The sequence below is a fragment of the Eutrigla gurnardus genome (assembly GCF_963514095.1).
Source record: "Eutrigla gurnardus genome assembly, chromosome: 3".
NCBI lineage: Eukaryota > Metazoa > Chordata > Actinopteri > Perciformes > Triglidae > Eutrigla > Eutrigla gurnardus.
Window position 1 is genome coordinate 10,687,271 of NC_139917.1, and position 23,262 is coordinate 10,710,532.

General features: G+C 42.2%; 1 protein-coding gene across 4 annotated transcripts in view; it reads right to left on the reverse strand.

The window, feature by feature from the left end:
* Nucleotides 1–23,262, reverse strand: part of tnrc6c2 (trinucleotide repeat containing adaptor 6C2) — a 59,695-nt gene that overhangs the window by 22,449 nt on the left and 13,984 nt on the right. For 3 of the 4 annotated variants that reach the window (XM_084006337.1, XM_084006335.1, XM_084006336.1), the window contains 3 exons: nt 22,786–22,886; nt 21,523–21,544; nt 7,760–8,161 (listed from right to left, as the gene is read on the reverse strand). In XM_084006337.1, the coding sequence (XP_083862463.1) occupies nt 7,760–8,161; nt 21,523–21,544; nt 22,786–22,848 (487 nt within the window). In that variant the 5' untranslated portion in view covers nt 22,849–22,886. The remainder of the gene's footprint in view (nt 1–7,759; nt 8,162–21,522; nt 21,545–22,785; nt 22,887–23,262) is intronic. The other variant, XM_084006338.1, reaches the window with a different exon arrangement.

The window sequence follows — 23,262 nt, forward strand, 5'->3', positions numbered from 1 at the left end:
CAGGACGGCCTCTCATCCATCACTCCCTACGCTCCGCCGGGCCTACTCCTCCTCCAACCACTGCACTAAGAATCCACAAAACACTTCCTCCAAGCTCCTGTGAATACTGTATATATGTGTGTGTGTGTGTGTGTGTGTGTGTGTGTGTGTGTGTGTCTGATAGTTTCTCACTACCTGCATAAACATAATACTAAATGTGTATCTTTTTACAATGTTTTTAATCATAGTCTGGGAACTAAGTCAGCATGTAAATCTTGTCCTATTACTTACAGGCATTAAGCATGATTTACAAATTCAGTACCTCAATAACAACAAAAAGACAATTTCCAATGATTCTCTAACCAACATGGCATTGCACGCAAGTAATTTCATTAGGCACAAAAAGCATCCCATCAAATGGGGAACTAATAATAGACTGATTCGATACTGTAAAGGGGTAATCTATCAGTGGCAGGCAGTTAATCAATGATCTTATTAATGCTAGTGGGGTGAGAGCAGGGAGGCGATCGATCCAGCATGCAAACATCTGAACCACCAGGCCAGCCTCATGTAATGGGCTAAAACCAATGAGAACTGCTAGGAATCTCAAAAGCACACCAGCCAATGCAAGGATACGATGGGCGAAATTCATATTCATATTTCAATTTCAGATGTCTGTTACAATCATGGACGTATTAAAACAGGTGACGGTACGGCCCTCAGCTGCAACACTGGCTGGCCGGGCTTTCACATCCGCACACAGCTTAAATGGAGCTCTGGCCCGGCAGTCAGACTGGGCCAGTTTAATACTGTCAATTTAGAGTTGGGATGCAAACGGCCGAACGGCCCCTCCCAACTTGGAATGCTCCACTTTTTATTCAATCTGATTGGCTCAGCCTGACCCTCGGCGGGATGGTGGAGATGAGAAAGAAGGTGGCGCAGAGAAAATAATGCGCAACATTAACAGACATGTTTCTTACATATTGAAGTTTATTATTATTACTATTTAAATCACTTCCAAAAAAGGTTCTGCGTGTGCCCTTCAGGCACTCTCATAGAAGGCCGCTCCATCCCAAAGACCCGGGCCGAATTTTTGTCCCATTACATCCCTAGCTGCAACACATGACACACAAACAAAGTTTGATGCCAAACCATATCCAACACACGCACTAGAAACCTACTGGATAATAATATATTCCTGGATTCCCTCCTGAACAGCAGTACGCGTGGCTCACCTCCGTTTAATTGAAAGATCTATGCTGAGTTTGTAAAATAGTTACCTTGTTTGGTAATTAGGCTGTTTTACCTTCAATTATTTTGCCATTAGATTCCATCAGATTGTTGCAGTGATTTCAATAATAGCTGTAAGTCATCCGTCGTAAGATAAAAACCCAGTGGTCAAAACAATCCAGTCAGATGAGGGAAAAGTCTGTTTGTTTGACAAACGCCGGCAGATTTGTGGCTTGAAGATACAGCGCTACCGCTACCGCTACAGCGTGGCCGTGAATGTAATTTTTGCATAAACAGACTTATCTCTGGTCCCCAGGGAGCCTTATCGCACAACTTCGTCAGACTGAGGGCACACACACACACACACACACACACACACACACACACACACACACACACACACACACACACACACACACACACACACACACACACACACACACACACACACACACACACACACACACACACACACACACACACACACACACACACACACACACTCACACACTCACACACTCGCACAGTTGTGTGCAGTCAGTTTGTAATCAGTAAAACACAGAAAAAAACTACAGAAACACGAGAGTAAAAGTGATCCCTCACTGTTGTGACCGTGTCAATTGTTTTGGAGAAAAGTGGGGCGGTTGTTTAAACTTAAGAACAAGATCTCTTTATGAATGTTTTCTACCATCTGACAATAACTTGGTGTTGAGAGTTAAGGCCAACTCCTAATTTTGATTTGCATGACAAACATGGACAGTAAAAATGTCATCCTTTAAAATTGGATAAAACAGTCAGATGGAAACTGCCCAGTGCCCAAAATAAAGCAAGCTAATGTAGCCTGAAGGAATACTTGTATAATATACTCAAGAGACCTGGAATTTACCTCCTGCATATCTGTGTGTCAGAGATACTGGACATATCAAAGGATGAGATCAGAAAGTAGTGAATGTTTAGTGAATGCTAGAAATGTCACAATAAGTGAACTACTGTATTCATTGAACAGGTGGGTCAAAGACATTTGGAATGCATCTAAATGTAGGTGTTTTTGAGGATTGTGTTCCACTAAAATTGTATGTGTAAAGTGTCTCTATTTCACAAAAAAGCCAGCGTGGCTCCATTTCAGATCTATTGTTTGGCGCACGCCTGCTTGCCATCCAGTCAATTTGTATTGAATAGAACAAAACTCAAACAGCTGGACGTTTCAGTTACCAATGCACACTTTCACTGGCTTGTAAGTGTTTTGTTCTCTCAACAGAGTGAGAGAAATATGACATAGTCATGACAAGCTGATGTTACTCTCTTGCAGTTTTGTTCCATCTCTGTTGATGCTAGCTTTGCAAGCATAGAAAAGCATAATTGTATCAGACCGGGAACATAGACGCTCAGATGCTGCAGGCTTTTGTTCTCCATCTCTGAGCTTAGTACGAGTCTACATTATAAGTTAATCAAAGTCTGGAAAGCAGCAATCTTTTTTTTCCATCACTCTGTCACAGGCACTGTGAACAAAAATTTCACACAGAAAATCTCACATGAAACAAAATGGAAAGAAAACGTACTACGTGTTGCCTGCAGTGGAAAAAAAAGGGGCCAGTCGGGGAGATCGCGTGGAACAGTGGGAAAATACCTGAGGAGAGGTGCACAAGCGCCACTCTCAGAGTGCTTATATACTCTTATTATGTCTGAGTGAAACACTATACTCCACAAAAAGGAGGATTTATCGCTGGACTGGTGTTGTGGATTACATTATAGTGTATAGATGCTGTAGATATGTACATGCACACATGTGTGGATTAATGCAAAACAGCCCCTTTTCCTTTTCCTTTCACCCCAACATGCCCCAATTGTTCCCCTTTCGACTCCCTCCCCAGACATTCCAATAGAAAGGTCTTGCTGATTCTTGGCAAAGCAGTAATCCAGCAGGGGGGGGGAGCAAGCTGAACAAGAGAAACAAAGAAAGGGGGACAATTATTACCATCCACCATTTGCAATCATGTGTCAGTAATGTGGTGCGGCTTTCATTTCGGTTTCAATCAGGAAGGCAATCTCTTATTATGCGTTGTGAATGAAAAAGGGTCAAAATGCTTCCAACTGGGAGGAAGGCAGATACACCTCTGCTCTCTTTAGAGAGCCTACAGTTAAATAATAACACAACATGCCTAATGATAAGCTTTCTCAGTGCTTGTGCTGAGAAAAGTGACATTAAACAACAGAAACATAACGCTGAAGCTACAATGCCAGCTCGCCAGAGTTGAAGCAGAAATATGGGAGAGATGAGCTTCTGATAATGAGAATAGCTGCCATCATAGCAATGGGCAGGTAGCCAAGTATTAAATGCTTCCCCTCCCCTTTGAATGAACTGAAAGGCAGGGTGACAAAAAGAGAGAGGGAGGTAGGGAGAGATGAGGGAAAGTCTGGGGGGAGGGGTTGGCACTTGCAGTGGCAAGGGGAAAGAAAGGGAGAGAGAAAGCATGAAAACACGAAGAAAGATGGTGTGGCAGTAAATGGAGTCCTTAGTGTGACTATGAGCCCAAGACTTAGCTTGGTTTTCTTCGAGCAAATCGTGGGGTGACATAACCCCAGAACCAGAGCAGGACGGCACGTTTAGTAGTCTTTTGTGCCCAAATAGACCCTCTCCGTCTCTCTTTGAGGGGTGCTTTACGCCCACTCGGATCAAAGACGGCATGTACTTGTTTTTCCGGAAGCAGGGAGGAAAAGAAAGACTGAGGGAATGGTCACAGGAGAGTTTAAAAACCTCATTACTCATGTCTGTTTATCTCTTCTGAGAGAAGAGGAAAAATAGGAGAGCGAGACCATGGTGACTTCTCTGGTTTCACTGACAGAGGCTGGATTAATTAAGCCACTAGGGGGTTCTCTCACTGTGTGTGTGTGTGTGTGCTTACACAGCCTGAGCACACGGGGCAATCTATACCTCCCCGGCTTCATTAGGCCCAAGTAGTCTTATGATTATGATTTTAAAACATACAAGATCTAAGTGGTCGTTATTTTTACATCTTAGTGGTAGCATGTCTGAAGAAGCAGACCTGCGTGTCCATGAGAAGGTGCTTGAACATTACTTGTTTTACATGCCAATGTTTTACTAAATGCAACACTTTGTTCCACCTCCACACAAGGCTTTTAACTAAAATAGGATATGCTTAAAAGCTGCATTACCTGCAAATGAAAATAGCCCAAATGAAAGGGCCAAGTGTTTTAACAGCACCCGACAGAGTGCCTTCTGGCTAGATGGTCTGTCTGGGTGACCAACAAACAGCTGTTGGGCTGCAGTTCCCACAGTCTTAAGAAACCCCCACTCAAGCACCTGCTACTGGGAAGCTTGTCTGGATGGCTGCTGGCTGCTCTGGACTACTAAATGGTCCCCAGTCAGCTGGAGAGACTGGGATGATGGGTGTGACGGAGGGAGGGAGAGGGGACAGGGGGTCTCTGTCTGGTGTTTGGGACAATTAAATAGAGTTTTGGATAGCGGAGGTTATGTGGGAGTGGTGTGAATGCCCTTGAATTTAGAGGGGGTTGTCTTTCACGCTTTGTGGATGGGGCAGTGTGTGTGGACGGCCTGGCATAATGTTATAAATCACACATACTTAAATTTAATACAGTTATAAATTAAAGCAGTAGGATTTTTCCAAACCAAATGTGAGGAAAGTAAACCAAAAAATGGGTCAAAGGGAACACATGTAACCACCTTAGGATATCTACCCAATAATACTGCAGCAGCTTATAAACTAAACATGCATGTGTATGCGCGTGCATACCCTTTAAACTCAGCCAGCTGGCCCGCAAGGCAGACACAGATCTGAGAGGACACAACTAGGTCAGCCTAGTGTGTTCTTACTTCTGCACAACCACTACATCCGTGCACATGTGTTTGCATGTGTGAGTGAAAGTGTGTGAAGGAACATCATCACATCCCTTTGGGCCACAGTAACCTCACCAGAGAGGTCAGGAAGATGTCCTAAAACAGAGTTCATCCCTTACTTTACAGATTTGCATCTCTATTCAGGCAGCGTTCATAAAATACATGAACATATAATACTGTGATTTTCTGAAGAATTGTGCAAATTCTTTTTTAGAAATTTAGACATAATACATAACTACTTTTGATGATTCAATTAATTCCATGTTTTTTGTTTACATGGTTCAGTCAGTTCAAAACATAGGGTTACAAATGTGTAGTCTGGCAAAATAGAAGTCATGCTCATAAGGTGTTCTGTTTGAACTCTCTGGATTGCAGATGGTTCATATTGCTATAAAAACAACCGCTGCAGCCAGGACTAATACTTACAAGAGAAAGACCTGGAGTAGTGCAATTTGTGTTTGTTATTTCTCAAGGTCTGTTTCCACGAAAGTAGTCATGTTTTATGTAAATAAAGCAGAGGCTTGGACCTAAATCTTCAAACACAATCTTCAAGGGTAGTAAGTTTAACTATAATGCCTACTCTCTAAATTATGTTTGCCAGAATCTTTGCAACAACAGGGCCACTAGCTTGAGGCTATTAGCTGAGCAGACGGGATAGGACAGGCTGTGAGGGGAAGAGCGAGATGGGTGGAGACCCAGCCAACGGCTACTATGCCACAGGCTGTGTTGTACTGAGAGGCCCCTGGGAAAACCTAGGCAAGGTGAAAGCAAAACAGGACAACACATGCCGGACTAACACAATAATAAGGACATTATTGGTTAATACACTCAAACAGGGGAACATGAAGCCAAAAGGAGAAATATATTCTTTTAAATCTAAAGGCTTAGAGGTATTGCCTCTGTTGAGTGAGTTAAGCCTGTAGACAAATTTACATCCTGGGCCACAGCTGGGGAAACCCTGCATTAAACAGAGCACAAACAATAAATGTCATAATAGAAGGTTTATCCAGAAATATAGAAGAAATATCCAGGATAAAATAGCCTCAGTTATTAATGTTTGAATATGGTTTGTAAAATGCTAAAAGAAAGATTATTATACAACATTGTTCATTAAATCGACTTCTTAATAAGGCACAACTTGCAAAAAAACAGGCGTCCACTTTTGTTTGATGCTGTGATTGATGGCCCGACTAGACAGAACATATAACATACAAGGAGCAGTTGCCCCTGCGATGCAGAGGGCTGTTTAGTTTGCTGACTACCAAGAACTTGCACCAAAGCTGCAGATTTGTTTACCGAGTGCCTGGTGTTGTCCCAGCAAATGCTGAGCCAGTAATGAAAGGCAGTAAAGAGCGACAAACGAGCAATGATGAAAAGAAAGAGAAGAAAGAGAGACCGGGAGAAACTCAACAAAGATGCAGGCAGATACTCATGCAAGTTCCTGTTAACCTGAACGTAAAAGGCAGCGCCTTGCAACTATGTCTTCAAAGTTACACTGTGTTGTGTTAGAGGATGTGAGATACATATCTGTGTCTGCGTACATTATTAAGCAGATGGCTGTGATTGCTTCACAAAAAAACGTTAAGATGAATGCGCACAGACAAAAGCTGAAATAATATAAATAAAAAATCTGGAGTGTGCATGCGAAAAGAAACACTGCAATGTTCACGGACTGAGAAAAAAACAGATGTACTGAAAGAATGAAATAAATAAATCATGGGCATCCTTTATCAACACATTACTTGCAAACAACAAATGCATACAAATCCACAAAAGCAGCACCTAAAGGCAGGTTCTGTATTAGTGATCTTTGGGGCCACTGGTGAGTTCATTAAAAGATTACCTCTGGCTACAAATGTCTGAGAGTGTGTGTGTCTGTGTGTCTGTGTGTGTGTGTGTGTGTGTGTGTGTGTGTGTGTGTGTGTGTGTGGTCCTGTGAGGCAAGTAAAAGAGCATGCCGAGGCTTAAACAACTTAACTGTGTTCTTCTGACTTAGGCTAAAACATCTAAATAAGATTTTCCATGGCTTTGAAAGAATTTGCCATTATTATTGCCAGTGTTATAAGCACCAGGCTACATACTTGCACACTAACAGCACATACCCACTCTGGAAACAAGCATACAGCTAGCATATTCTTTTCAGAGGGCCAAAGAATGTTAAATGGAAAAGCAAGGGGACCAGCCAATTGAAAACAACGGACATTGGTCAGCCTACCCACATCATTTAGAAGCTGTATATCGCCATTAGTTTACAATGGCAGGAAGTGAAGGTGTTCCGTTAAACTACAATTATAATCACCATAATGTATTATGCCTACAATGCAGTAAATCTGTCAAAGCTGCACACCACTATATCCCCGCCAAGTCGAAGTGAATAAAGCTTGATGTAGGATCCTAAAAAAAAGACTATTCCCAACAAGCACAACATGTTACAGTTTTCTCCCGAAAAAATCAAACTGATAGTAAGAAATGTTGAAGCAGAATGTTTGATTTAAAGGAGCATTTACTAACTTATGAAGTGGCATGGAGCCAAAAATACAGCCGGCATACACAAAAATGTAATTAAATCAGACTGAGGTTTAAAGGGTGAAACAATTTGCACAATACCATGAAAACAAAAAAAATCAGGAATCTCTTTCAGGGCAATGTTTTTTTTACTGTACTGGCACAAACCTGGGTGGAGTTTGCTCGCAGTGGACGTGGCAGAGTTTGGGGAAGTGCTGCCTGTAGTCGTAGAAGAAGAAGAGTAAGATGATGAGGGCGAAAAGGAGGAGGAAGAGGAACAGGAGAGGGTGAGAGCGCTGAGGGCTCCTGCAGGCAGTGGCTGGCCTCTCTTCAGTAGCTGCTTGTGCTCCTGCTGGCGGAAGCGCGGGGGCACCTCTCTGGGCGGGTAGCGAGCATTGGCAGAGGACAACTGGCACTGCTGCTGAGGGGGAGTCTGAGTCGGGAGTTGGCTACTGGAGGAGGCGCGCTTGCCATTGCCAGAAGAAGAGGAGGAGAGGGGCAGCGTAGGGCTGGCGGGGTGGAGGTGGTGGGGTGGGCCGGGACTGGGCTTAGTGGGAGCAGGCTCTGGCACTGGATGGATATAGCACACGCACAGAGAGACACATGCAGGTAGCAAGGTATTAATGTCTGGGTTAACTCACTATTAGACCTTTATACAACCAAAATTATATTTAAATTTATATTTGGCTGGGTAGTGCTAACATTTGACAAGTGGTGATGAAAATTAAATTTTGGGGAGGGGAAGTAAACCCTGCAGTGGAAATGTTTTCTGGTATGTGTATATAATGACTAAGTGGGTAAAGGTAAATAATAGAACAGTCTGGAAATTTCAGAAAAGTACAGCACAGTGCAAGGAAAGGAAATCATTTTGACATATTACGATATCCTAAATCTAAGATGATATCTAGGCTCATATCACAATATGAATATAATATCGATATGATGCCAAGCCCTACTATTTGACATGCATATGAGGTGAGAGCACAAAAATGGCCATCTTATCAAGTTAGATTTTAGCAGTGTGTGATGTGTGATGTGTATGTGATTTATGGGGAAGTATGTGCAGCAGACACGTTTTGCTTTCAACACATGCGGTCTCTGCACATTTAATTTTGTGCATATTATTTTGTGTATAGCAGCCAGCAGATGTTAATAACTAAACATGTTTGTCTGCAGTGTATGTTGGTGTGGACTGTCCCTTTAAGTTAACCGCCTCATCCAGCCTTTTGTTGAACATATGTTACCAGCCCAGACGCACTCTATGAAAAGGTCATATTTTTTCTGCTGACTGAACACCGACACACACAAACACAAGGAGACACCTCCTTTCCTCTTCATTACACTCTGCCCCCCCACCACCATCGCACACACACCTTTCTCTGCTGGTTTGGCCTCACCCTGACCCTTTCCCTGTGGTAGCCATCTAATTGAGCGTTAGCCTGAAAGGTGTTATTATTAGCAGGACCTGGACAGCTAGCAACCAAACAGATTGGCTTGGCTCAAGTTTCCTCTCCGGGGTGCTGAGGAAAATATACTGTCTGACACAAACACTAAATAATTCTTACAGAGGAAGCTCAAGAGGATGTTGGTGTGAATCTGTGGCTGTACGCACTTATGAGGAAACTGAACTGGATCCGGTATAGCAGGGCTAGACATTAAGCTTCGGGCAAGGAGCTGACATGTTTTACTTGGCTGATCTTTTTACTTTGTTACTTTCATATACAGTGGTTATTTGCATAAAAATGCACAATTGAAATCAGTAGGAAATAAATTATTGTATATTTATTGAAACAAAACAAATATGCAACAAAATAACTTGGTTATATTCAGGCACAAAACTACTTGGTTCAAACTGAACACAGACAGGAGTCTCCTGGGGGAAATTTCTAATTTGTGATATGTCAAGAGAGCAAAAATAATCCACGACAAAATACACTTCCCTCAAAATCCAATTCACTGTATAATAATTTTTGGGAGACCCGACTGTAGGGAGACTCCGTGCTGTTGGCAGAAGAGGCGGTCACTGTCATTACTCTTAGCAGCACGCATGGGAATTAATTACATAATAATAGATCTAACGGTACATGTCTGATTAACTTAGCTGGTCCAAATGTTGCTGAGGTTTTAGCTCCGTTATTGAGTCAAGCAGGACTGTGCTGCCAATCGGCTGTTAATTAGCTCTCCTGCCGATCTCAATGTATTTGTTGTTCATAATGTAGCATTATAAGAGATTGCAGACTATAAATCATTAATGCTGATCCCCAGATATCGAATTTTCGCTGAATATCGGACCCCTAATAAAGATCATATTATTTTGGACTTGTCCCTATCTGACACCTGCATGAGGCATTCCACTTGCCCGAACACAGTTTACTTGCCCCGGGCCAGTTTTATTGTCGAGTCCTGTATAGCACTATAATACCTGAGAGTTCCATGTTGCACAAAAACAGCTGCTTTCATAATGGTTGCCAACTGCTAGTGACCTAAGTGCTGCAGTGAATTGCAGTTTCTTAGTCCATGGGGAAATACGTGGATGATTATGTTTGCTCTAGTCCCTAGATAGATATGGCTGTTCTACACAACAGCTGAGACAGCCTTCACTCAAGGGAGGAGAGAGACAGAGAGACAAGAAAGGCACAGGTTGTGTAAGTGTGTCTGGAGGGAAGGGGATGGGTTGTTTTTGTTAAACCATTAAATAGAGGGACATTGATGGCATGGAAATAATTTGTTAATTAAAGCTTCACTCTGTCTAGTGTGAGAACTATTGTAGAGCAGCCATGTACTGCAGTACTGGTAATTAACCACATAGTGACAGACATGCACAGGCCAAATCCGCCACATTGGAGGAAGTAAATTCAGAGCGCAAAAGGTATTCACTGTTCCTGCCAAGAGGTTGACTAAAAGCTAAAAACAGGAACCCTCTCAGTGAGCAAAATACTAAACCAGATGGCTGCCTACCTGCCGACACACAGAAACAGCAGTGATACGGAGCAAACTTCAACTAGCAAATCCAAAATACAAGGCCTCTTTATGGAGAGAACTAACTACGTATCGAGGTTACACTCGAAAAGACACTTTCACAGTCGTTTGCACCCCCTTTCACCAATGAGATTTTAGTCAAACACATGCAGACGGGGGGGGAAGGAGAAGGACAGAGAGAGACTGGCCCCTCCAGCAGTATCTGGTTGGCTGTTGGCTTGGAACTGCAGCTGGTGACGCACATCTCTGATTAAATTCATCTCGGCCCGCCTGACTCTGCCTTGACCAATCACAAAGCAGTGACAGTGAATACACGCTACCCCCTTTCCTCGCTGTCCTTCCAACTCCATTTCCAACCCCCCCTGTCTTTCTATCAGTGGGTTGCTCCATAACCCCACTGCTCTCTCTATATCCCTTTCCTTTTTTCTGTGTCTACCTGTCTCCCTTTGGGGCTTTATCCATCTTGATGCCTTGTCTTTTATGTTTCTGTCTCTTTTCTCACCTGTCTTGTTTCTGTCTTCTTAGCCTGCCATTTCCAGCAATCCATCTCCTTACTACAAATGCCTCCCCTCCACCCAATCTCTCTCTCTGCTTTCCATTTCTTTCATCTCCAACTGATTTTCTTACCGAGTGCACATTTTGTGGCTCACCTATCTCTTCTTCTTTTCCCAAGCTATTAGGTGTTACTAAAGGAAAAAGTGACAGAACTTTTTTTTCAGAAAACCAGTCACCCCTTAAATATGAAAAACATTTTTAAATTGGTTCCTGGACTCTCCTGCCACAAATAGTAGTACTTTCCAATAACCCAGGAACTACCAGGATGCAGTTTGCACTATTGGGTGTTGCTCACTGGACAAACAGAAGCCTGGCAGCTGCAAATTCAGTGCAGAATGCATTCAGATTTAAAACACATAATGGTTGTTGCTACAATCAATTTTAGACTTGGATAAGGTATTTTTTTTAAATGTATTCATAATTTAAAGTTTTACAGTTAATGTCCTGGCTAGTTGACAAAAAAGACAAAATTGAACGTTGACTGTACCAATTGTTTTGGTATTTACGTCAACAGAATATTTACCAAAAAAAAAAAAAAACATTTAGCAGGTGAACAGCTTCATAGATTAGCGTTTTGATTTTCAGCCACTTTTACCTCCTTCTCCCCCTTTTCACATCTCCTTTCTGACAAACATCAGTCACATAATAGCTTGTCTGTCTATACCAAAGGAATTCCTTTTTAATCTGTTCTGTCTAATTTGCCAAATCCTTGCAATTCAAACACCCATGTAAACGAGCCAACAGATTTGGTTCTTCGAAGAAGAAAAAAAACACGAAAGATTCCGTCGCTCACTGTTCTGCTGCCAGTCTGGTACAGCAAACAGATTAACCCAGAAGACGCGTGCGCCTCACACACCCTGCAGCTTCAAACAGCCTGTATTTGTGTTGTTGTAGTAACAAAGGTGTATCCATGATAACCACATCTATTGTATTCTGCACAAGCAAAGACACACTTATGCAAAAATAATCACGATACAGTTAAAACCAATTTGGCACAAACCTGTTTTGATTACATTATGCTGTGCGCGCAAAAGAAAGCTTAAATGATTTGTCATTTTTCATGAAAAGTGCTGCTGTAACACTATACAGCTGGATAATGTCTAGCCGTCTATGGTGTAGTCTGTATTTAACAAGTGGATCAGAGAGAATCAATGTTCTCCTGAGAAGGAACGAGCATGTGTCTATGCATACACACACGCACATATGAGATGATAAAACTGGCAATCTGAAGAGGTGAGAAGTATGTGTGAGAGACACAGCTCCCCTTTGCCCTGAATAAACAAATAGATTTACAGAGACACATTTATTATTTTCTGGAGAGATCTCGTCCTCATCCATGATGGATGGGTAAGTGCTTTTGAAGATGTTGGGGTTATAGAAAAAGACTACAGAGAAAAAAAATGATAAACGTGGGTAAATCCCTTAGAGGAGAGTGTGTATGTACAAGATTAAATGAGGAGAGTGAAGAGCATGCTGCTGGTTAAACTCGCCGTCAGTGAAAGGCAATGGAATCTACACAGTAACAGCTTGCTAGAAGCATATTGAGCACTTCCTGTCGGTGAAGTTTCTCTCTGGGACTTATAATTGATATGGTCTTCTAAAATCAAACATTTTATATCTATCTATTCATTTTATGGCAGAGCTAAATAGAGAAATATTTTAGTTACAGCAGTAAAAGTCAGAGTTTTGTAAAATAATTTAATGTGGTGGTGGCCTTAGTACCTCTTATTGAAGTTGAAAAGAAGAGCCAATTAAATGAGCATTTGTATCAAGTGCACTGTAAATTCCATTAAACCCTCCAGCTGAGGTGCTCTCTGCAACCTTGCACCCAACTTTTAATTACAGCCCTTCTACACACTAAATGGTTAATTACACACAATGAGAGAGCGAGAGAAAGAGCAACTGCATAAGAATAGAAAATGAATGAGCATAGATGAAGGGGAGGGGGAAGCGTACAAGGCAGGGAGAAAAACATAAAGGAATCCAATAGAAAAGTTAAAATCTAAAAAAGACATAATGAGCAAGAAGAGAGGGTATCCGTTATTGTAAAGAACAACTGTGCCTAGTGCCAGGCAGCACAGGTTCCCACATTTCTTCTGTCTATTGTCTGCAGAGCCACTTTATTATGCAGCCATGTTTATAGAAGGGGGAGGGATGGACACAACACACAGGCCTATATGCCCTACACAATGGTGCATTTCTTAATCCAATAAGAGCTAGGAGGTAGGGAAGGGTAATACAGCATGTTGGATTGTGCACAACAATTGTATACATGCTGGTGTAGTGGTTAAAAAGAAGTGTGCAGTTGTGTGCATCGACGTTGTATCATGGAAAATACGCATGTCCATGCCTTGGTGAAAGTAGTGAGACAAGGTCCATTGGGTTTTGTCCAAGAAATATGAACAATATGGAGGCAGAGGCACAAATACCTGAGTTTTTCAGAGTACATAAAGTGCAAACACTGAAAAGAAGTTTGGAGTGAGTCCACGACCTTCTTTACATCACGCCTCTCTTTTCCGTCCAGAAAGTCTGTTGAAGCAGATTAAGGCTCTTTTCTACTTTTTGCGTCCACTTCTATGGAAGTAGTTACTCATCACACTCCTCAATACTTTCCATCCATCAAATTGATGACAATATTCTCATTTACAATGACACTTGGTTGTTAAGACACAGTTTTTTAATGCACGCAAGGGAGGGTCAAGTGGGTGTGTATCCACGAGGGCCCATCTGTCAGAATTAGTCGAGAAAAATAGAAACACCCTTACTGACATGCAAAATATAAGGCCAAATCCCCCCCCCTTCTTATAAAGGGGCCGTTGCTATAGGGACTGGCAGTGGCCTCCATTTGCCATGTGACACCCCCATGACCTCTTACCATACGACTCTTCTACCCTCTTTCAGTTCTTAGTGACCCCCCTCCCCTCTAGTCCCCCTCAATACCAAGCTTTTTTCTCTCTCTCTCAAGTCTCGAATGTTAATCTCAGATGTGCCTCTCTGACCCATTAAGATTATGAAAGAGTCACCCAAAGAAAGGGGTCTCTACATCCCTGCCATAAAAAGAATACATGTAGAGGACCTCACAACTCGTGCTAAAAATAATAACTAATTCATAAGAACTGTGTTAAACAATGTGCTGTTTTGGTTATAACATGCAAGTCATTACTTACAATGATTATAATGTAGTAATCTTGATAATAATGATTAATAGTTAAGATTTTAGTGTATAAGTAATTAGATGAGCACATTAGGCTGGGCTGAGGATATGGGAGCGGTGGCATTCAGTAAAGTTCCTTGGAGATGAGTCATCATTCTCTGGAAAATATCAAGAGACCCACACTCTCTCGCACACCCACACACACACACTGATTCCACACCCATCCGTGTAAATTGGTGTGGATACGTGTGTAAAACGAGTATAAAAGACAGGATGATAGAGGGATCGGGCTTCGTTCTTCACACTTCTTCCTTGTATCAACACTGTATCAACGTGAGCTGCCCACAAGAGGACTTCAAGCAATTTTCTTAGTCGCAACAAGAGGACTGAAGCAGAAAGAGGATGAACCAATTACTTTGAATCAACTGAGGATTATAATTTGGATTTTGGAGTTCTCAGTTTTCAGTTCACTCTGCTGACACAGAATTGGGGCTTCAAGAGGACTTGAATGGGGTTGTTGGTTTTCTATAAAGACTATCTTCCGGCATGAAAAAGGGTCGTACTGGCCAGAAGGCCTAACCCTCTCTCTCACTTTAAACAATTAGTTACTTATCGCAGCCTCAGCTGTAAAGTTGAACCACTTTTAAACAGTGATTTTTACGATTTAATGTTTTTATCATTGATTCTTATTATTGAAAGGAGACTGAACTGTCTTTCCCCTGCCGAAGCTTTTGCAATAAACATTTAAACTGCAGTTATAATAATTGGTGGACATTGATTATATGATTCTTTGATGGTAGTAAAATATTAGGTGGGAGTGTGTTTAACATCTCAAAGGTTCTTGTACACTAACTAACTAAGTAAATGAACAAAACTTAGGGGCTTATATCTAAGCCATAAAAATGTATCCTAGCACCATAACAAGTGCCCAGATCAATAAGAGGACAATCGCAAGGGGAAACAGCGTTCACCCACAAGGACAGAGGCATACGTGTGACAAAGGCTCCCACAAGGCTACAAAAACTCGCCAAATGTATTCCAATCAGCAGTAATGGACGTCTTGAACGATTTAGGGGCAACCATCTACATGGGTGACGTGTTCATCACCAATGACACTGAGGAAGAACATCTGAAGAAACTGCAGAAAGAAGTAGAGGATCACGGCGATAGGAGTAAAACTCAACATTCAGAAATACCAGTTTGGAAAGTTCGATGTGAACTATTTGGGGTTCCAGGTCTCTATGGATCTGGGGCTTTCAGAAGGTTATTGTGAAAAGCTAAACCAAATTAGGCTGCCAGCCCCAGAAAATGACCTGCATAAGATTTTGACTTTGACTTAGCAACTATGTGCAAGATCACATTTCCAGCTACCAGCAGTATGCCAAACCTTGATATACATGTCTCAAAAAGAAGGAACATGACGAAGTATTAGAGGCCCAACAAGAACTGGGTTTGGACATCTACACATGTGGAAATAATCTGGAAAAGTTGTAAGAAGCTATTCAAGCAGTCATTATGTTAAAAACAAGAAGCCTCATACCCAGCTAGTGGCAGAAGTTAACTGAGAGGATGAAGATGCTGTGATGAGAGGCAGCAATCAACAAGGGGGAATGGTGACCCTGTGGAGGTACACACTGTCATCAGTGGAGAAAAAGTATCCACAAGAAGAAAAAGAACTAGCAGTCCTGGCTAAATACTGGGGCGCTCTGAAGGAGCTGGCACAAGGCCAGGGAATCAAGGTCCACACCCCAAGCCAAGTCCATAAGACACTAAGAAAAGGAACAGTGGAGAGTACTAACACAATATGGGGTAAATGGGGAAAACATCCTGCTGGAAAGAACAGTTAAACTTTGTCTGTTAAACTGTAGTTATAGTACACTTGGTGGACATCGATTTTATGATTCTTTGATGGCAATATTACATGGTAGTGTGTTTAAATTCTCATAGGTTACTCTAGTCAACTAAAGTTAACAGACCCTTGGGGCTTATGTAAAACCGCTAAAACATGTCCTACCACCATAACAAGTGCCCAGACCAAAAAGAGGAGACTGGTCATTAAAGGCTGTGGCTAATATTAGTTTATGGCTCAGAGGCTATTCAGTCATTTGCTGTATCAGAGGCAGGGTAGGCGCTTTAGACGAAGGAGGTTAGAAGCTAAGCGTAGCTCCTCGTCACCAGCTTAAACAGTCCTTGGTTAGTACCTATTAGGGTAATACTCTGGACTGGACCCATTATATATTATATAATATATTATATAATAATATATTATATTATATTATATTATATTATAATTATATTATATTATATTATATTATATTATATTATATTATATTATATTATATATATTATATTATATATATATTATATATTAGACGGAGAGATGGATCAGTACCTCCCAAACTGGGGTTTACCAAGATCTAACACCTTTTTTCTTTTTAGCCTTAATAGTAGCTAACCTGCGCTCTGGGTAGACTCTTAATGGGATCACCCTGCTTCTCCATCCGAGGTCAGTGCCTGAGGGTAACAACTGCCTGAGGGCAATATGTAGTATGATGCATGGCATTTTAAACATTTTAAGGCTGAAGATGTGGTCTCCCACAGTCAGAGCCCTAGGGTCATTAGAGATAAACACAGTAGGCAAACTCATTTGCAGTCCCAATATTAATTTCCCATGTATATGTATATTATAAGACTAATATTCCAAAGGAATTATGACCATGAACTATTTACAATTAAAACACATCAAGTCACATTAAACTGGTAGAATAGTAGTTAGTTCCTAACTGCTGTGTGACAATGGCCCAAGGGAAGAGCAAGAAGAGTCCCTTATGCAGGCATACCTGCAGTTTTTGAACCTTATAGACAAACGTATGTCAACACCTCGGCATCAAAGCACAGGCTGAACGATCATTCATATCCGTTGAGTTACATCCTATTAATCTGCCTGATATTTGACATGAAGCAGCTCACTGTTTGGCAGGAGAAGGTGATGGGGGAGGGGCAAGAGACCCTGAATCAGCTCTCGACTGTCAGCTGCTTGGGGCTGATCATACAACACGAATACACAGAGAGGAAAGCATTGTTTGAGTTTCTGCGCCCCTCTTGATTCCCTTCTCTCTGCCCCCTGTCTCTCCACTATCCCTGACTCTCCTCTCGCACTTGACATGCATGCGGGGTGAGCACATGGGGGGGTAGAGGAAAAACAATTATGCTTGGCAGTCATAAATCCACAGGAAGTAATTCACAATCTATTCACTATTAATTCATTGAGTGTTTATAACTGTGGTTAACAGAAGAGAAAAGCAGCCTGAATGCTAAAGTAAATTAGCCTCTAATTACATTGTGATTCATGAAATTTCCTTTCAAAAGGGTTGACGCAATTAATAGCATGTGAAATTGCAAATTAATCCAATACAGAATTATATGACACACTTGTGTTTATGTGCGCCTCTCGCTACTTTGAAAAACATGATGCCGCTGTCACCGTTGTGACACCGTGCAAATGTGTTTCTCCTCAGATGTGGTAGCCGTGGCCGAGCATTTCGCGGTGGGGGAAACGGCATGGGAGGAAAGGATGAACGGAAGGGACGAGGCAGTGGCAGGCATCACATTTGCTCTCTAACCTTTCAGCAATGAAAAGTGCGTGAGCAGCAAAAAAGGGAGATTGCAGATTTTCTGATTATCGGGGTGTGGAATTGCAACATACATACTGTGAAATTACTGTAGGTTTCTGTGCTTGTGCAGCCACCTGTTTCATGAATTGCATTAGTGTAACTTCCTGCCAACTTCAATAATATCTGTGTGTGTGTGTGTGTGTGTGTGTGTGCCTCCACATGGCTAGTACATTATGGCCTTTGCTGCTTAGTAATTCCACAATGTAAGCATTTCCTTCAGTCACAGAGTAGATTGAAAGGCTGCAACTCACTGCAGGGAGGAGTGTCCATGTCTTTTAATATTCCTTGGCAGTTACTCGCTTTTCAGATACTCCCCACACAGACCTCTGTGTGTGTGTGTGCATGTGTCGTGGCATGTGCATGTTTTTGTCAAGTATGTGTAGCAGTCAAACTGACTGATTGTGATTGCAGTGGTGGCAGAGATTGTGATGAAGCTGCGTGTGTGCTGGGGGTGAATAATCAGCATCCCTCTGAGGTAATGGGGACTGGGAGGGAGGGAGGGCCCTGCATCAGAGGTCCAGCCTGTGTGTGTGTGTGTGTGTGTGTGTGTGTGTGTGTGTGTGTGTGTGTGTGTGTGTGTGTGTGTGTGTGTGGGTGGGTGTTTGTGTGTGGGTGGGTGTTTGTGTGTGGGTGGGTGTGGGGGCAGTGGGACCCTGCCTCCTGGAACCCTGCGTTTGGTGAAGCTCTATGCCTAATGGGGGGCAGAGAAGTTAATTCCACTGCGCCGAAGCTTTATCTCATTTTCATACATATGAACGCGCCAGGCCGAGATCGATTACCGCAAACAAATTGAAATGCCTGGGACCAGGGAGGCCTGCAGAGAGGAAAGCAGAAAAAGGCGCTGAGGGTGGGGGAGGTGGTGTGCAATATGTCTATGAATTTCTGAGAGTGTATAAGGAAGGCAAAATTCACCGATATGGATGGAAAGACACAAATCACTACCGCATACAGATTTTCTCCCCGTCTGCATACACACACACCTCTATTATTTAGAGTCACGCATGAAAACTCAACTCATTCCAGTTGATGCCACCTTCCTTTTAAGAGATATTGCCGATGGGAGGTTATGAGCAAGCTCGGCGGTCCTGATGGCTCACTGAACGATTAGTCTTCAAACAGGCCCTCATTCCCCCTATTTTCTTTATCTTTCGGTCTGCATGAGCACTCACTACATACACACAATTAGTTTCTCATTCTATGTCCCTTTCCTGCTTTATCTCTCATTAAACATACCATAAAAACAAACGTCCATGTCATTAGTCCTATTCTACATCAGCACCGTCATTGACTCCCAACAGTCATTTTTGGCACTTGTCTGAAGTGGTCAATGCTTCATTACTTTCTTTTCTCCTTTCCCTTCCCTAAGTTTTGCTTGTATCTGGCCCCGGAAGGCCCTGTTACACTATTTTCTACTCTCCTTTCCTTCTCATTCTTAGCTTTGCCCCTGTCCATGGGCCTCTCTAACACGCAGAGTTTTCATTATTTCCTCCCTTGACTATCGGCATTTCTTCTGTTGCTCCCGTCAGTAACACCTGGTACAGCCCATAGACACACACCATACAGTGGTCAGAAATGATTTGGGGGTCTTTTCAATGTTTTATCTTATCCGGCATATTGGATTTTAAATGAATACGGGGATATTACTTTTATATAAATACTACCTACATTTCAGTAGAATGCAGAGGCAGATAGATCAGAGACAAATAAGACAACCCAATGACAGTCACCTGACCTCCACCCTTGAGCCAAGCAGTGCAGCTGCAGTCAGAGTACCGCCACACTAGATACCAAGTGCCTGCTCACTTTAAACTTGTGGTTGTTCATTTCAGTTCCAATGTGCAGCATTAGAGCCAAAACAACAAAGTAAAACACAGTTGGAACACTGTTGCTACACGTGAGTTTTTAAATTCAAGATATAAGTGGACAAACATACAGAGGCACACACAGAAACAGACACAGTAATGCATGCAGAGCCGACAACTCAGTGTGTCTTTTATTGTTGCCCACATTATCCTTTGGGGCATGTGGTTTTCCACAATCTGACCACAAACCTCTCCTCTCAACAAAAATCTCAGCCATTGCTCGGTCGACAGTCTAGGTGGACAAATAAAAAGCAGCACTCGTCACCACCACTAACATCCTGTTGAGCGGGGCTTGAAACTCCAACTGCTCAAGTAAATCTGTTCAGATGCCAGAAGATAGAAGGGTGGTTGGAAATGTGAGCTTCCAGGTGTGATTGTAAACTATTTGAGTGTGAAGCAGGGTGTTCCTGGAAAAGAGCCTCCTTGTTCAGCAAATCTGCCTGTATAACAGTTGCTCTATAAATACTATTTATGAAAGGGAACCTTTTGTCAGAATACTATACATACAGATATATGGCACACATTATGGACTGAATTATAATGAAGTTCAGAGAGATTTTATTTCTCTGAGAAAAGTATTCCGACCTTCAATCAATCAAGCACAACAGTGGCATTAAATGAATATTCAAATCAGAAGCAGCTAGCTTTGTGTGGAGGCTTTGGAACTTGGATAATAGCTCCAGCTCACAGTCAGGGCATTGAAGCACAGGGAGGACAATTAAATACTAAGGTCATAGTTCAAGGTGAGCTGTGGTGAACTTTGTTTGAGCCCAATAGTTACACCCAGATGGCCAAGCTGTTGCTCTCACTGCGGGGGGATAGGCGCGGGAGCTAACAGACACACTACGGGGATTTAAAAGGTAGCCACCTTGCTCAAATCCTGTGCCATCTTCACCTAAGCCTATCATGGAGCACAAACGATTTCATCCATTTTGCATTAATTGCACCATATCCAACTGGAAATGCCAGAATTGCACCAAAGTGGCGCTCGAAAGAAAATTCAGGTCTAAAAGCAGACAACAGGAAAACAGGAGGAGGAAAGGGCCAAAGATGGAGGGACTTGTGCATCTTCTGCTTAGGACCTGCCTCACATCAGTCCTTCATTTATATGAATGTATTATTTTAGATTTCTTAAGAAAGATCATGGGTACAACCTTTTGCAGCAATTTACAGCAATGTTGCCTTAGGATCTATTTTAGCATCTGAAGGGAACATCAAGGGCATGTGAGGACATTGTTCTTTCAGTCCCACTCTCTCTGCTATTCAGCTAAACTCTATGCCCTTCTTTTATTCCACTCTTCCTCTGTAGACCAACCCCCCCAACAACCCCTCTGCTCACACTACACTCAGTGTGCTGTCTGGGCGCCCTCACGCTTCACTGCCTGGTGCTGCGGGCGTACTGGGCGTCACTCTGCATCACTCTGCATTAGGCTCCGCCATACTTGCTTTGCTGTGTGTGCGTTCATAAGTGTGCATGTGTGTTCGAGAAACAGAGTTAAACAGCACGATTGTGCACGCATGTGCAAAATGTGTGTGTCCATCTGTGTACGAGTATGCTAAATGCTGTGTGTGTAATGCGTGAATTATGTGTGAGCGCCTTTATGGGTCAGTGTGTGTTAATCAGAGCTGATTAATGCATATCAGTGGCTTGAATGTAGCTTTGGAAAATGAGGTACATGACAGATTGTAGTTCACTTGATCACTCACCTTTGGGTTTCTGATCAGCAGCCTGCAGGGAGAGAAGAGCAAGAAATGGAGTTAGGAACTTAAAACAGTAAGTGTGGTGTTTAACCATTATTCAAAAATGTAAATAAATCAAGAGCATTAGGACAAAAGCCAGTGTTTCCCCCACGTTCACACAGCAGCACCGCCGCTGCTGAATTTTCTCCGCCGCTGCAATAAAAATCCTTTTGGAATCCTTTCCAAATTTTTTTTTTTTTTTTACGTAGCTCCTTTTAGAAAATGTACAGCGCGTAACGTCAATTGCGCAGCACGCGGCACATCGTCACGTAACCAACATCAAAGAAGAAAAATACACAGCGAGTGTGGCAGTTGTTGGCAGTAGGCTACCCTACACGGTTGCAAAGTTACATTGATTCTAGCAGTAGCGAGTGAAGCGGAAGATCGAAGAAAGAAGGAAAGAGTGAGACAGACAGAGAGAGAGAGAGAGACAGACAGAGAGAGAGCGAGAGAAAGTAAGTTTCTAAAATGTGTCGCTACATGAGCACCAGTGTTAAAAACCCTCTGAGCCCAATCATTTTATTGTATCTATAATGTTTATAATTTAAAAAGATGTGTTTTGCCCATTGTTGCAGGAGATTTCATTTTTGAACAAAGTGTCTTATGTAAAAAACAGTTATGCTTTGGGGATAGCAACCATGTTTAGTGTTTAAGCATTAGGCAAAAATCTGTAAATAAATTGTGCAAATTATATTTGCGTTGTGGCATTTTTTGTTAAATATTACTATACAAAAATATAAAAATCTGCAAATGAAGACACAAAAGGCAAAGTTACAACACCAATAATCCCATCTACAGTAATACACAGGACTGTTTGAATAGGATTTAAGTGCATATTCTCCTCTCAAAGTGCACCAGATTCATGCATTCCAATGTAAAGGGTACAAAAAAATTCCGGCCGGGGGAGCATGCCCCCGGACCCCCCTAGAGGGTTCGGGGACCACACCACCGCTGCTGAAAAAAATCCTGCGGGAAACACTGAAAGCTATTCTTTATTCAACAGGAAAAAGGCTAATATTACAGAGTAAAGTCATCCAATCTTGTTGCAGCTAAAATCAGTTTTGGGAAGTTTGCTGATGAGAAAAGAATGATGGTATACCTTTATAACTCACACACTACCTTTATAACTCACACACAAAGAAGTCTGCTGGTAGACTCAAAACAGATATGCACAGCTTCTTTAATAGGCGTTTAGTGTGTGTGTGAACATGTGCATCATTTCCACGTCACCTTTTTCTGAGCGATGTCCGTCTTGGTCTTTTCTTCTTGTTTTTTCTTTCTCTTTTCTTCCATCAAATGGTTCTCTTTCTTCTGTTGCTAGCTTCTCTCAGCTGCCCAAAAGGAGAGGGAAGGAGTAATAAGTGAAACATGAAGGAGAAAGTCTAGTATCCAGCTCAAATGTCTAGTGTCCATCACTTTTTATTATCACAGTTATTCAGACCCATGTCTATCACACTCTTGCATGCCATTCAAGCACATTCAAACGCACTCACACACAGTGCATATAAAAATGTTCAACCCCTTCCCTTTGATCCATGTGTAAGCTGGAGCCAAGGTGCAATCTGAAACACTTTTCCATCCACATTCGTCACCTTTTACAAAAATCCTGTCAGACACTCCTAAGGAACACTTTCCCTCATGGTCAAAAACTGTAAAAGGAGAAGGTGGGATGGAGGGGGTTATACAAAAAGGAAAAGGAAACAAGGC